General features: G+C 41.2%; 1 protein-coding gene across 2 annotated transcripts in view; it reads left to right on the top strand.

The window, feature by feature from the left end:
• The window catches only part of LOC100766045 (carboxylesterase 1E), a 34,030-nt gene extending 22,191 nt beyond the window's left edge, over positions 1–11,839 (top strand). For both annotated transcript variants that reach the window (XM_035441412.1, XM_027405603.2), the window contains exons 9-14: positions 1,756–1,896; positions 3,684–3,764; positions 4,016–4,163; positions 10,289–10,420; positions 11,347–11,419; positions 11,668–11,839. In XM_035441412.1, coding sequence (XP_035297303.1) covers positions 1,756–1,896; positions 3,684–3,764; positions 4,016–4,163; positions 10,289–10,420; positions 11,347–11,419; positions 11,668–11,839 — 747 coding nt within the window. The remainder of the gene's footprint in view (positions 1–1,755; positions 1,897–3,683; positions 3,765–4,015; positions 4,164–10,288; positions 10,421–11,346; positions 11,420–11,667) is intronic.
• The last annotated feature ends 1,920 nt before the right edge of the window (positions 11,840–13,759 follow it).

Here is a 13,759-nt window from a genome sequence, read left to right as displayed (position 1 = left end):
CTGCAGGCAGAGGGAAGGGCAGATGCCAAGACCTGCTGGGGGGGGGGTGCTTGTGTGCTTGGGTGAAGGCAAGGATGAAGAAAGAGGTCTGAAGCTAAATTGGCCATGGATGTGGGAAGGGGGACATGGCAGACAGGACTTGGCTTGTGACCCCACATGAAGCAGCGCATGTCCAGAGGGCTCAGCTGCAGTGTGGGAATAGTGTGATGTGTAGGAAAGAGCCAGGGAAGATGCTGAGCCTACCTGGGAGGCCTGTACATGGCAGTAATACAGGCAGAGGGTTTTGGTGGGTTACACCAGCCTAGAGCAGTATTTGAGGTCTGGACAGTCTTGAAGAGGTATTTGGCATGACTTGGCAGTGGACATGGTGTTTATGTAGTTTGTCGTTCTCTCTTTCAGCAGTATTTTGTCTCTGTTCTCTATAGTTACTTTTTAACAATTGCATGGTTTAGTGATATCCCAACCAGTTAAAGTCCAATTGTTTCTCAAGAATAACTAATTTAGAATATAAATACAGACATGGAGCTCACCATCAATCACAGATCCTATAAACTATGAATTTAGTTACTTGCAAAAGTGAATATATAAGCCCTAAGTCTGCAGGTGTGGGATTACTGTGGTCATCTGCAGCACCCTCACAGAGGAATGAGAGGTTTGAGCCAAGTGTCAGTCATGTGGTCCTAGCATCCTATTTGCAACAGAGCCTTATCTTATCATCTCATCATTCATAATCACACATGTGCAGCTTTGTGGGCTGTTACAGCCACAAAAACAGTTTCAGTGTTTGCTGCGTTAAGTGATTTCTCTGATTAAGATGCTGTAGAACCTAGTGATGCTGATATGTCCAGGGTCCCCAGGCAAGACAGGTTGTGAGGAGCCTTGTGGAGGAAACATTCCTGATGGCAGGCTTCTGTCATGCTTGAGTTATAGTGCTTCTCAACGTTGAAGTCAATATTGATGAGTCAACATGACAATACACGCAAAAAGGGGAGGGGAGAATTGCCTAGCTCTTGGGGAATCCATACTAAAGATTAGTCATGTGATACCTTCAGTGTGTGACAAAGTCAGGAATAGACAGAAAATTAGGTAATGGATTATTAGGTAGTGGATTCATGAGACAGTACATTTAAAAATTATAGTAGATTCCATGATTGTGACTCATCACAATCACAATCACAAAGCCAAAGAAATTTCTTCTTATGTGACCCATGATTGGGGAAATGTTAAGCCCTATTAATCTGGTGTTTTATTATAATAAATTCTACGTATGCTAATTCTTTGTAACAAATTTGTGTTATACATGTTTAAAGACACATACATATACATATATGTGTCTTTAAAACTGGGACCCACATATGATGACAATTGCTGTGAGTAGAGGGTCCCAGGAACCTACCTCTGGAATTCCCCAGCAGTGCTAGCTCAGGAGTCACTAATGCAGCATTTGTGGCAACTTTAACAGGCATAACTATCAGGAATAGAGAGAATCATTTTGGATGTAGAAATACATATTCTACAATGATACATGTTTAATTTCAGCTAAGGGCCCCTCTGAGCCTTCCTTGCCCCCCTCAACTTGTCACTGAGAGATACCCCAAATTAGGCCTTAGTGGCATATAGTCCCTTAATTTCCTTCTTAAGACCCCAAATTCCTGTGTCTCCTGCCCAAGCCATGGAGTTTATATTCTAGATACTCCCTTAGGAGCTCAGAGAGAGAAACAGGTTATTCCTGACAATGTATGCTCTCTTTCTCAGAGCCATCCCTTCATTCCCACTGTGATTGATGGAGTGCTGCTGCCAAAGATGCCTGAAGAGATCCTGGCTGAGAAAAATTTCAACACTGTGCCCTACATTGTGGGAATCAACAAGCAAGAATTTGGCTGGATTCTGCCAACTGTGAGCATAAACAGACCTCTTAGATAAAACATCCCCATTGCCTGCCCATCATTATTGCAAATGAGTTGTTTCTTCCCCAACCTCTGCTTGTATCTAGGGCATCTGTCTCTTCTTACCCATGGGTACTTCCATTGAGACATTTTCTTCCCAAGCTAACTTTAACCCTGGATTGTCCAGTCCTGGAAATTCTATCTCAACAAACACTTTGTCATTCCATTAAAATTAGGGGCTTGAAGTGTCCAGGCTGAGAGAGCTTATAGAGATAAGATTCAGACAATCAGACAAACAAGGGGTGTCTCTAAACAGGAAATGGCTGTAAGTTCAAGTGAGTCAGCCTGAGGAACCACTGCTTCCACAAAGGACTTGAACATGCTTGACATAAATCTCCACATATGCTCTCATTACACATCATTGAAAGATTCAGAGTCACTCCCCCATACACTTTTAAAAGGGAAGAGGTTTTTTTTTCCTTTTCAAAGATTAAAAACAAAATACAAACATTAGGTAAAAGAGGGTGGCAAAAGGGAGACGCTCAAACATGACCTGAACTCAAGTCCTAGATATAAACATCTCTAAACCTGACGAGGTTTCAAGGCTGGGGGAGCTTGGAGAGAAACTTTGGAGTGAGGGGAGAATCTGTATAGTCAGACATTGGGCTCCTTATTCAAACTTCACCTTTCATGGCAGATAGAAGGTCAAGATGGAGTAAAGCTACCACTGTAGTTAGAACATTGGAGACTGGAAGATAGAACAAGAATGGTTGTCCATGTGTTTACATTCCAAATATGTTACAAAAAGATTAATGATATTTATTCTCAAATGTTGGGATCCTTGGGTGTGAGGTTTTCATAGCTAGAGAAGTGAGGATATCTCTAGGTTTCTATAGCAAGTTCTCTGAGGCAGATGTCAGGGGCTGTCTATCTACAACCACATTTTAGCTGGAGAAGAGTGATTTCTCCTGAAAGAAGCAGGCTTTTCCAAAAGTCATAGGGAGACTCAGGTCACATTGTTGTGTGGTTTTTCACTTGCTAGAAGCTATACTGGAATTAAATCAAGTCACTGCATAGGACTGAGACAGGCTGAGATTTTCCATGGCTCTCATTGCAGAAGGATTTTTGATTTTCCTGTTATGTCTGTGAGGTAGTGTTTCCCATCTGCTTTGAGGGTCATTGTGCCCTTGGCCTGATCAATGCACATATTTAGAGAATCTTTTTCATGCCTGCATTTCTGTATAAGTCCATCTGTTTCACTGACTGTTTTAAAACCCACAAACTGCCATGACCATGGCTGTCCAACACAATAATGTTATTCTGCTTTGCCTTAATTGCTTGGTGTCTTAGTTATTTAGAGTTTTTATTGTCCAACAAAACACCATGACTCAAAAGTAAGTTGTGGAGGAAAGGGTTTATTCATCTTACACTTCCATATTGCTGTTCACCATGGAAGAAAGTCAGGACAGGAGCCTGGAAGCAGGAGCCAATACAGAGGCCATGGAGGAGTGCTGCTTACTGGCTTGCTTTACCTGGTTTGCTCAGCCTGCTTTCTTATAGAACCAGCTCAGGGATGGCACCATATTCCATGGACTGAGCCTGCTTCCACTGATCACTAATTGGAAAAATGCATTACAGCTGGAATCCCTTGAGCCATTTCCTCAACTGAGGTTCCTTCTTCTCTGGTGACTCTAGATTGTGTCAAGTTGACACAAAACCACCCAGTACATTTGACTTATTGAGTTCATTCTGCTAACTCCTGAGGATTCACAGGTGTTTCAACATGTTTTTAAACAGATGATGGACTATCCACCCTCTGAAGTGAAATTGGACCAGAAGATGGCTACATCACTGTTGAAGAAGTCCTCTTTTATTCTTGTAAGCACTCAGGTCAATTTGTCAATTATATCAACTTCTTTGAAACAAAGAAAAGATGTGAACTTGTCCAGAATACAAACAGACAGATTGACATGAAATGACAAGGGTCTTCCTTCTGTCCCCATTTTTTTCTGGCTTTCCTACATCACCACCCAGGAGGGATTTGTCCAGGGCTCAAGCAGTTCATAGTCAATGAACCGGAGAAGCCACACAAATCCCATGCTAGTGGTCACTTCCCTCATCTTTTCTAGAACCTCCCTGAGGATGAGATTCCAGTTGCCATCAAAAAGTACTTAGGTGACACAGAAGACCCAGACAGAAATAAACACCAGCTTCTGGAGCTGATCGGAGATGTGGCATTTGGTGTCCCATCTGTGATTGTGTCCCGTGGACATAGAGGTGAGTCCCAGAGGTTGGACAGGAGATGGACCCTTTATTTTACCACTTGTCTCTCTGACTGTCATACCTCCTGGCATCTGCACATGTGAAAACTATGGACACCAAGTCTCTAAAACAGACTTCTTGGCCTTATCTCGGCACTGGCGTCTGTGATTTGTGCCAACAACATTATCTGAGGAAAGAATTGAAATGCAAGGGAGGAAAAGGTTATTGATCCCAGAAAATATGAGTTGGGAGATGAGGAGGTGACTCAGAAAAGAAACGGAGGATAATGAATGATGCCTGACTAAGCATCAATTCCTGGATCTGGGGAGGGCTGGGAAACAAGTAGAACTCATATCACAGGATGATCCCACCTAGGTAGTAGGGAATTAGGGTATTTATCATCAGTGACCACTTGCTGTTAGGCTAAGCCTGGTCCAAATAGATACTGTTTCTGTTGAGTGCTGGGCTAATGTGCAAGTAGGCAGAATAGCGTGTAGTAGCCAGATGAAGAGCCCTCAGGTAGAGTAGAAGATGTTGGAGGCAGACATAATTCAGGCTGCAAACAGGAACAAGTGACACACCTTCTGTCACAGGGCTCCTTAACTGAAATTATACTGGTATATGGAGTTAGAGGTCAACTACTAGATAAGGTTTGAGAAGGGGTTCGAGGTCATATCTAGTTTTAGAGTATTAGCAATGGAATTGGGGAAGAGTCGAATGAGGTAAAGAATCAGGAAGGCTGCTTGTCACCAAGGAGGCCAATGAGGGGAAAGACCTGTGTAGGATAGGAATATAGACACTCTCAGTGTTCTTTGCTAGCTTCTATCCATCTAAGTGTGCCAATGCATGCAGACTGATGTCTGCCACAGGACCTTCCTATGTGACTCAGTGCTGGGCATGGCTGAGGCTGGGGCAATGAGCTTACCCTAGGGGTGGTGTGACCTCCATGGTCACCATTTGTGGAGCCCTTCTTCTCTCCAAGATTTCACTCGCATAATCTGCAAGCCAGTGAATAATTCTCTGTTCTAGATTACCCTCCCTAGCTTTCTGGGATGATTCAAAATTTTTATTTTATGTTTTATGCATGTCCAAGTAAGTGTGTGTGAGAGAGAGAAAGAGAAAGAGAGAGAAATATTTCTTATGTTCCCTAAAGAGGCCAGAAGAAGGTCATGGGAACCAAACTTGGGTCCTCTAGAAGACAAGTAAGTTCCCTTAGCCACCGAGCCCTCTATGCAGTCCTCCAAGAGGGTTTTTAAAATTATGTTTGCAACCATGATGTAAACTAGCTATAGTAGCCACCTGCTACTACTTCAGTTCCCCCAGCAGCAGGTAAAAAGAAAAGGGGTGAACACAGTGCTATATTGAAGAGACACAGACAGACAGAAGGTGGCTATGTAAGAATATTGATGGACAATATACATATAAATACATATCTACAGCAAATGCAATAATACATAATAGTAATAAATATATATATAATATAAATAATAAAAATACAAAGTTATCACAGTTTATGTGTTCAATGTAAAATAATTACTGTAACTTTGCTACCTCAGCAAGTTTTGCTTAGTGAAAACCTGACATTTCCTCTCATCATTTTTAAATACTGTTTATTAACAGCACTTATCATATTGTACAATGTTACTCAAAAATGAAAAGTGGAGGGACCAGTGAGATGGCTCAGCAGATAACATTCTTGCTGCCAAGCCTGATGACCTGAGTTCAATGCCTGGGACTCACATCATCATCCTCTAGCCACACATGCACTGTGGCCTGCCCATCCAATACAAAATACATAGACAAGTATACCAAAACACTTTAAAGATGAATACAATGATTCTGACTATCCAACAATCCACCCACCTCTCACCTCCAGCCTGTGACCCTTTCACTCTTTGCAAGTTTGAGATCTTTTGTCATAGGTGAGTCATATGTGTGTATTTGTCTATGTAGATCTGACTTAGTCCATTTAACATATTCTCTATCTTTATATATGATGTCATAATGACAGTACATCTTCTTTTTTAAAAGCATGCATTATTCCATCTGCAGTATTTCCCACTGTCTTTATGGAGTTGGCTATTGATGGACACATAGTAACTCCATAACTTGACTTTGGTGAGCAATGCAATCATGGAGCAACTGCATTTTCTTTTGGTTTTTTTGAAAGCATCTTATTTTACATATCCTCCCATTCCCTCACCCTCCCATGACCCTCACCGACTCCCCCAACCCACACCCCACCCACTCCTCAAGGATAGCAAAGCCTTCCACGGGGGATCATCAAAGTCTGTCACATCATTTTGACGGGAGAGCCTAGGCCCTCTTTCGTGTATCTGGGCTGCAATAGTAACCCCCATAGGGAATGGGCTCCCAAAGTCCATTTGTGCACTAGGGATAAACACTGGCTCCACTGTTAGAGGTTCCGTAGACTGGCCAGGCCTTCTAGCTGGCACCCACATTAAGAGGGCTTAGTTTGGTCCAATGCTGGTTCTCCAGCTTTATGGCTAGGGCAGGTCAACTGTTTCTGTGGGTTTCTTCAGCACGGACTTGGCTGTTTTGCTCCTCCCTCCTCCCTCTCTACAACTGAATTCTGTAGCTGATCGAAGCAGAAGCAGGCACCCACAGCTAAACAGTTGCATTTTCAACACACTAGTTTCAGATTTTTGGGGGGGGAGGTATATGCAAAAACTGGGATTGCTCTGTCACATGTCCACTCCATTTTTAACTTACTTTACACACTGTCCTCTTGTTTTGTAGCACGCACATTGTATGAATGAGATTCCTTTTCTCCTCATCCTTGCCATCACTACTTGTTATTAGTAGCTTTTTATAAAATATATTCAGACTGGGAAAGACACTATCTCATTGTAATTCTCAGTGATCTTAGATGTTAAAATTTTTGATTGATCTGTCATCTCTTTTTACTTTTATGCCGCTTTAAAAAAATGTCTATTCAAGTCCTTGTCATTTTATTTTCGTTGTAAGACGAAGTCTCTCTATTTAGACAAGGTTAACCCTGCCTGGCCCTTCACTTCATCTCCTCCTGACTCTGTGTCTTAACTGCTAAGATTTCAGTCACACTCCCCCAGGTTTGGATCCTTACTGGAACAAATGGGTTGCTTGCTTTTTTTTTTTTTTTTTTTTTGCTTGTTATTGAATTACTCACATTCCTTAGATAATTTCTATAGCAACCCTTTACAGCATGTATTCATTTGAAAAAACTTCCCAACTTGCACAAATGCAAATACACACACATAATCAGAAATGGGTTGTCTGTGTAGAATGTTCATTATTTTCCCTTTGCTTTGCAATGGGATATCCATCTCATTTCATAATTTTTGCCTGGGTTATCTCCACTTTTGATGTCAAACACAGACAGCCATGTTCCAACTAATGTAATCATTTTTTCTTCCTGTATGTTTTCTTATTGTTTTAGTTTCTGGTTGTTAATTAGACTATAATCCATTTTTTTAGTTTTTCTTTTGTAAATCATATGAGATAAATGTCCAACATTTCTGCATATGGAAATCCACTTTTGTGAGCAGCTACTACTGAAGTGACTTTCTTTACTCTAAGTTTGCTTTCTTCTAACGTATAACAACAATAAGGAATTCATCATAACTAGAGACTATGTTTATTCTAGGTGAAAGATACAGCACACGCAGCTTTTTCTCATGAAATGAAAAGTCTTGCCATATTCTAACCACAATTGGCTGTGTGCTCTTGGCTTCATTTTGAGTTCCTTATAGGGTTTCATTGATCAGTATATTTGTCTTTTCTTTTTTCTTTTTGTTGTTGTTGCAAGTACTTGGTTAGTCTAAGTTTTAGTACAAGTTTATTTCAAGTTTTAGTACAGCATGAAAGTACTGGATCAGACATTAGGCATTATTCTTATTATTCATGATTGCCTTGATTTAGTATGTACATGGGTATGTGCATTTGTGTGCTTGAGTGTGTGTGTGTGTGTGTGTGTGTGTGTGTGTGTGTGTGTGTGCGCGCATGTTTACTCTCATCCTTGTGATTTCATATGAATGTGGAATTATTTTCTGTATCTGTGACTATTGTCACTGGAACTTTGATAGGAATTGCACAGAACCAATTGTACACTTTGTGTAATGTGGGCATTTTTGTCTACTTTTGTTTTTATTTTTTAAGACATAGTCTCACTATATAGTCTGGTCTGGAACTCACTATATATACCAGGCTGGCCTTAATAACCACCTGGTTTTTGTCCATCATTCTGTAACGCTACACATCACAAAAATGAATCATTTTCATAGCTGTGTGATAAATCTTACTGCATCAAAGTGGATTAGCCTTTAAATGTGCTGTTATATTTCATTACTAGTATTTTCTTGGGTGCTTTATATCTATACTTATTCAAGATATGGTGTATTTGCTATTGAGTTGTTCTTACAATGTCTTTGTCTTATTTCATTTTGAAGGTAATCCTGTCCTGGAACTACTCCCACTTTCTTTATTTTCAAGTAAATTTGGGGAGAATGTTTGGGCTGATACTAGTTTTATCTATGATTGGTATCACCCATCTATGAAGTCATCAGAAAGTAGGATGTTTATTCATGGTAGGAGGCTTATCACTAATGCAACCTATTTGTTGTGTGTGTGTGTGTGTGTGTGTGTGTGTGTGTGTGTGTGTGTGTGTGTAAAGACCAGAACTCTGTTGCTCTCCATCTTACATATTGAGACAGGGCCTTTGGCTTGAACTCAGGCCTGGACACTTCAGGCTTATCTAACTAGTCAGCTTGATGTGGAGATCCCCCGGCTCTGCCTGCAGTCCACTGGGATTACATCAGTCTGTAATGCCACAGGTGGACTGTATTTCCATGCATGTTGGACATCCAAACACTTGTCCTCACTCTTGTGTGGCAACAGCTTCCCCACTGAGCCTTCTTTCCAGCCCTGTTTCAACATAATTTATTTTTTTCACTTGGTTTCATAACAGACATATTAGTAGCTCAGGACCATGTTTCTTTTCAGGAGTCAATGAATTTTCCAAAATTCCTCCTGTTGTTGATGGCTAGTTTCAGTCCATTGTGATCAGAAATGATACTTGCTCTAATTCCAGTCTTCTTGTATTAGCTGATATTTGTGTTTTGTCCTCACATGGGATCTGTTCCACAGAATGTCCTGTGAGTACTGGAAACTAATAGGTGTTGTGTTGGTATTGAGTGGAATATTTGTACAATGCTATTAGATTGATTTTTCAAAATACTGATCAAGATCTGTGTTTCCTTAGGAATTTTATATCTGAAAATCTGGCACTTCGGATCTTCTAACACTTGATTTATATACTTAGATGCTCTGGTGTAGGATGTCAGGAACAATTTTGATGGCTAGAACAACTCTCCACTTCACACTCCTCTACTATACACTTTTATGTCTTTGAGGTCAGAATGTACATCACTTTGTAATGAAAATATTTTGGTTGTAGCTATCATGATTTAATTTGTTTTTATAATACTTTTGTCTCTGTACTAGGAACCAGGATTGTCATGGCCATGCTAGATGTTCTGAATATTGTTTGTTGTTCCGTGTCATTGACTTTCATGCTTTTATTTGTCTTATGTTATCCACCATTATCTTTGTGCTTAAATTATAAAAACTCTAAGGGTTTCTGTAAAGCACTTCTAGAGTGGTGAGTTTCATAAAATCTGATTGGTCTGAGAAAGCTGCCATTCCCTCACTTCTGAAGGTTAGTGTTCTCCAATGTTGTATTCCTGAGACAAAAGTGACCAGTGTTCCATGTCTGAAAATATTTGTCTTTAAAAACCCTCATTTCAGACAAATATCTTGGAAGTGCCTTATATTTTTCTGAATAGGAGAGAAAAACACATAGAATGCTTAAAATGGGACCGAGTGGAGGACACTCAGCAAGTTGTGATGCTGAAATAAATGAACACTGGTAGGTTATCAACGAACGGGGTCCAATGTGCCCATCGATGCAGTGCATTCATAAATCATTTCCTCACATGAACATCGCTTGTACTTCCACAATCTGCATAGTGGTAAACACATCAAGAAGCTTTCGTTAAACCATTTCTCTGTTGCACCAATAGGCAGAGGTCTCTTGCATTCCAATGCCCTCATGAACTGTACATGAATCCATGTCTTCCCAGATGCTGGAGCTCCCACCTATGTGTATGAGTTTCAATATCGCCCAAGCTTCTCACCAGAAATGAAACCCAAGACGGTGATAGGAGACCATGGAGATGAAGTCTACTCTGTCTTCGGTGCCCCGATTTTAAGAGGTTATGGTGTTTTGCTGCTTGTGAGCTTGTAGTTAGGAGGTCTGAGTTCCAGTCTTGCTCATGTGGCCTTGAGCACATTTCTCCTCCTCTCTTGATGTTCATTTCCCAATTCAGGGTAACAGAGCTGAGCTCAATTGCCAAGTAGCAAGCCTTGGTCCTACTCCAGCATAGGAAAGTTCATACTCATGGGAAGCCAGCAATACTCTGTGTTGAGATCTAGACCAAGAGAAAGGGGTCACCTGAGTGTCTCATGAAAGACAAGATTGCCATTGCTGCTTTGATTCCCACTCAAAATGGCATATCAGAATGAGAGTGAGGATGAGGTAAAGCTGTTCCTGACCGTGAGCCGGGTGTCACGTGCATCTGTCTGTCCATATGCATGCCTAGCCACATGGGATACTTTACCTAGATCATAATTAATAATACAATATCTAAAGAAACCTTTCAGAATATTTTCAATGTCTTTACTTCCAGCAGTTGCTGTGATTAATGACTGGCCTTGAGCCACCCTTTGGCTATTTATGACACACCTTCAACAGCTCCCAAGATTATGTCTTAGGGCTATTGTACATCTAATTGTGGGTTTGTGAGGAATAGTAAGAAAAGATGTGAGGCTCAGAAATCCTGTGAATCCCATGATCCACTGGAATTCTTTGCCTTTAGCATTTCCATATCAAGGAGATCAGTGGCATTGGGCATGAATCACCACATCAGAATGCACTACTTGCCTGTGGTGTCCTAGATAAGTCATTCTCAAACTGAAATTGGGTACCAACCCTACTCAATCTTCTAGCAATGGAGAGTTTGATCCTAGGGCTTTGGTATGAAAGCCCAAACCCTATTTCTCTAAAGATTTCCTATGTGATACTACTAGTGAGCTTATGGTCCATGAACTGACTCAAAAAGATTATCTTTATCACTCATAGATGGCACCTCAGAAGAGGAGATCAATCTCAGCAAGACAGTGATGAAATTCTGGGCAAACTTCGCTCGGAATGGGTGAGTCTGATGACCCAAATGGATCCTGGTTGGTAGGTGAGATGAGACAACAGGGGTACCCAATAGGAAGAGATGGCTTTAAAATTTTAAGTAATTGGCTCTAACCCTGTGACCCAGAGTTGAGTCAACGCTGCTCCCATCTCTTTGGTGTTCGAGTCTTTGGAGGAGATAAACCAGACATCCCTATAGGTTGAGAATGTGGGGAATACACATCAGCTTTAAGGAATTCTATTTGATTCTGTTCCCAGGAACCCCAATGGGAAGGGGATGCCACATTGGCCAAAGTATGACCAGAAAGAAGGCTACCTGCAGATTGGAGCTACCATCCAACAAGCCCAGAGGTTAAAAGACAAGGAAGTAGCTTTTTGGACTGAGCTCCTGGCTAAGAAGCCACCACTGACAGGACACACTGAACTGTGAATGGAAGGCTCTGTCAATCTCAAAAGACCAGGGGAACCCAAATGAGCCTACTCCATTATTTTGGGTAATCACGGGTTACTGGGGAGACTAGGAATTGTACAGTGGGAGTAGGCAGAGGCAAAAGAGAGAGAGAGAACTTGTACATGTGGACTCAATTTGGGAAATAAATACTGATTTGTAAATCAAATCAAGGTTGGTACCATGGATTGGAGATGAATCTATGCTCCTCAGAGAGAGAAACATCATAGGACATGGCTCTAAACTCAGGGAATGATGATCCAGAAATAGAGGAAAGCAGGCCTGGGGGAAAAGAAATGGGGATCCCCACCCACCTTCCATCTGTTTCTGAGTGATGACATCATCAGCACTTGAAGAACCTGATTTTAAAGGGTCTAGTGGAATACTAAGTGGAGGGTAATAGGAGAATATAAAGTCCCTGGAACTAGAAATCCAAGGAGGAGTTACACACATAACTCTCCAATCAAGTGCAGGTGGTAGCATCTGCATAAAGCCCTGCTCAGATTGTCTTATCCTGATCAATGACATCCGTAAGGGGAAATGTATAAGGCTTTCTATCCTCTAAAGGCATGGTAAAGAGGCTGAAGAAAAGAAAATATATTCATACCCCAGGAGAGCAGAGGGAAACTGTCCTGGGTAGTGCTACTGGAAGTCTTTTGATGTTCAGGAAGGACAAGGTCACAGAGAAATCTGCATTCCAATGTCCAGGACCATGAGTCCTCTAAGAATTCTGAAACTGGATTGGATGTCTCAAGTGAGCAGCTACTGGGTACCAAATATGAGAAATTTGACTGAACAAAATGACACTATGGGAGAGATTCCTGTGAAGGGTGTATGCACAGGTCAGGCTGAAAGCTAAGCACCAAACAAGAAATAATATAAGTCCTTCAAAATCAGCCCTTAGATAAGTGTAAACAAGTACTGCTAACATTAGCATAGTTTGCAGGGGTTAGTGGACTGTGGTAGCTAAGGAGAGAACAACAACAAAACGAAAGCCTCACTAATACCCTATACTAGAAAACTTTAAGTGCTTTAACACACACACACACACACACACACACACACACACACAAGAACGAGGATTTCTTCAGACTAACAGAAAAACAAGGGTGCTCCTGTTTACTCACAAATACCATCTACTTCAGTTTCTTTCCTTGTAGGCATTATATATTAAATGCAAAAATTGCAGCCACAGAAAAGAAGGCCAACTTAGCAAGAGACAAAATAAATGAGTAGCTTATCTGGACTGAGTAATAACACAGGTGTTAAATTGAATAGACTGGAACTGCCAGTGTCCTGGTCCTCCACCCATGGGAGGAGGTAGGCGTGGGTCTGTTTCAGCCCACCTTAAGGTGCCCTACTCAGAGCCTCCTGAGGTTTGGGGCATGCATATGGGGAAACCTGACACAGCATGTCAGCCCATCCAGGGTCTGCCAAAGTCCCAGTACTAGTCCCACCTCCACCCTCAGGAATAGGAGAGCCATCAGAGTATTGGACATGTTTGCACCCAGTGGAAGGGAAACTTGGACCCGCACCCACCAGGAGAGGAAGAGAAACCACCTGCACCCACTGGAAGAAGAGATGGGAGGAAGACATTAAAAAACAAAACAAAACAAAAAACAATATGACACAACCAGAGTCTAGGGACCCAAACATCCCAGTGTAGATGAAGCAGAAGAGAATAACATTAAAAAAACCTTCATGAAAATGATAGATGCCCTCAAAGTGGCTATGAAAAAATCTCTTAAAGAAATGGAAGAAAAAAACAAAGCAAAAAATGAAAGAAATCAACAAATCTCTTAAAGAAAGCAAGGAAAACTAAGAAAAAAAATAATCAAACAGATGAAGGAAACAGTTCAAGACCTGAAAACTGAAATAAGGACAATAGAGAAAACACAAAAT

Source organism: Cricetulus griseus, chromosome 3 (genome assembly GCF_003668045.3).
Source record: "Cricetulus griseus strain 17A/GY chromosome 3, alternate assembly CriGri-PICRH-1.0, whole genome shotgun sequence".
Classification (NCBI taxonomy): Eukaryota; Metazoa; Chordata; class Mammalia; order Rodentia; family Cricetidae; genus Cricetulus; species Cricetulus griseus.
Note: the sequence above shows the minus strand (reverse complement) of the source record. Positions and strands in the feature narration are given on the sequence as shown.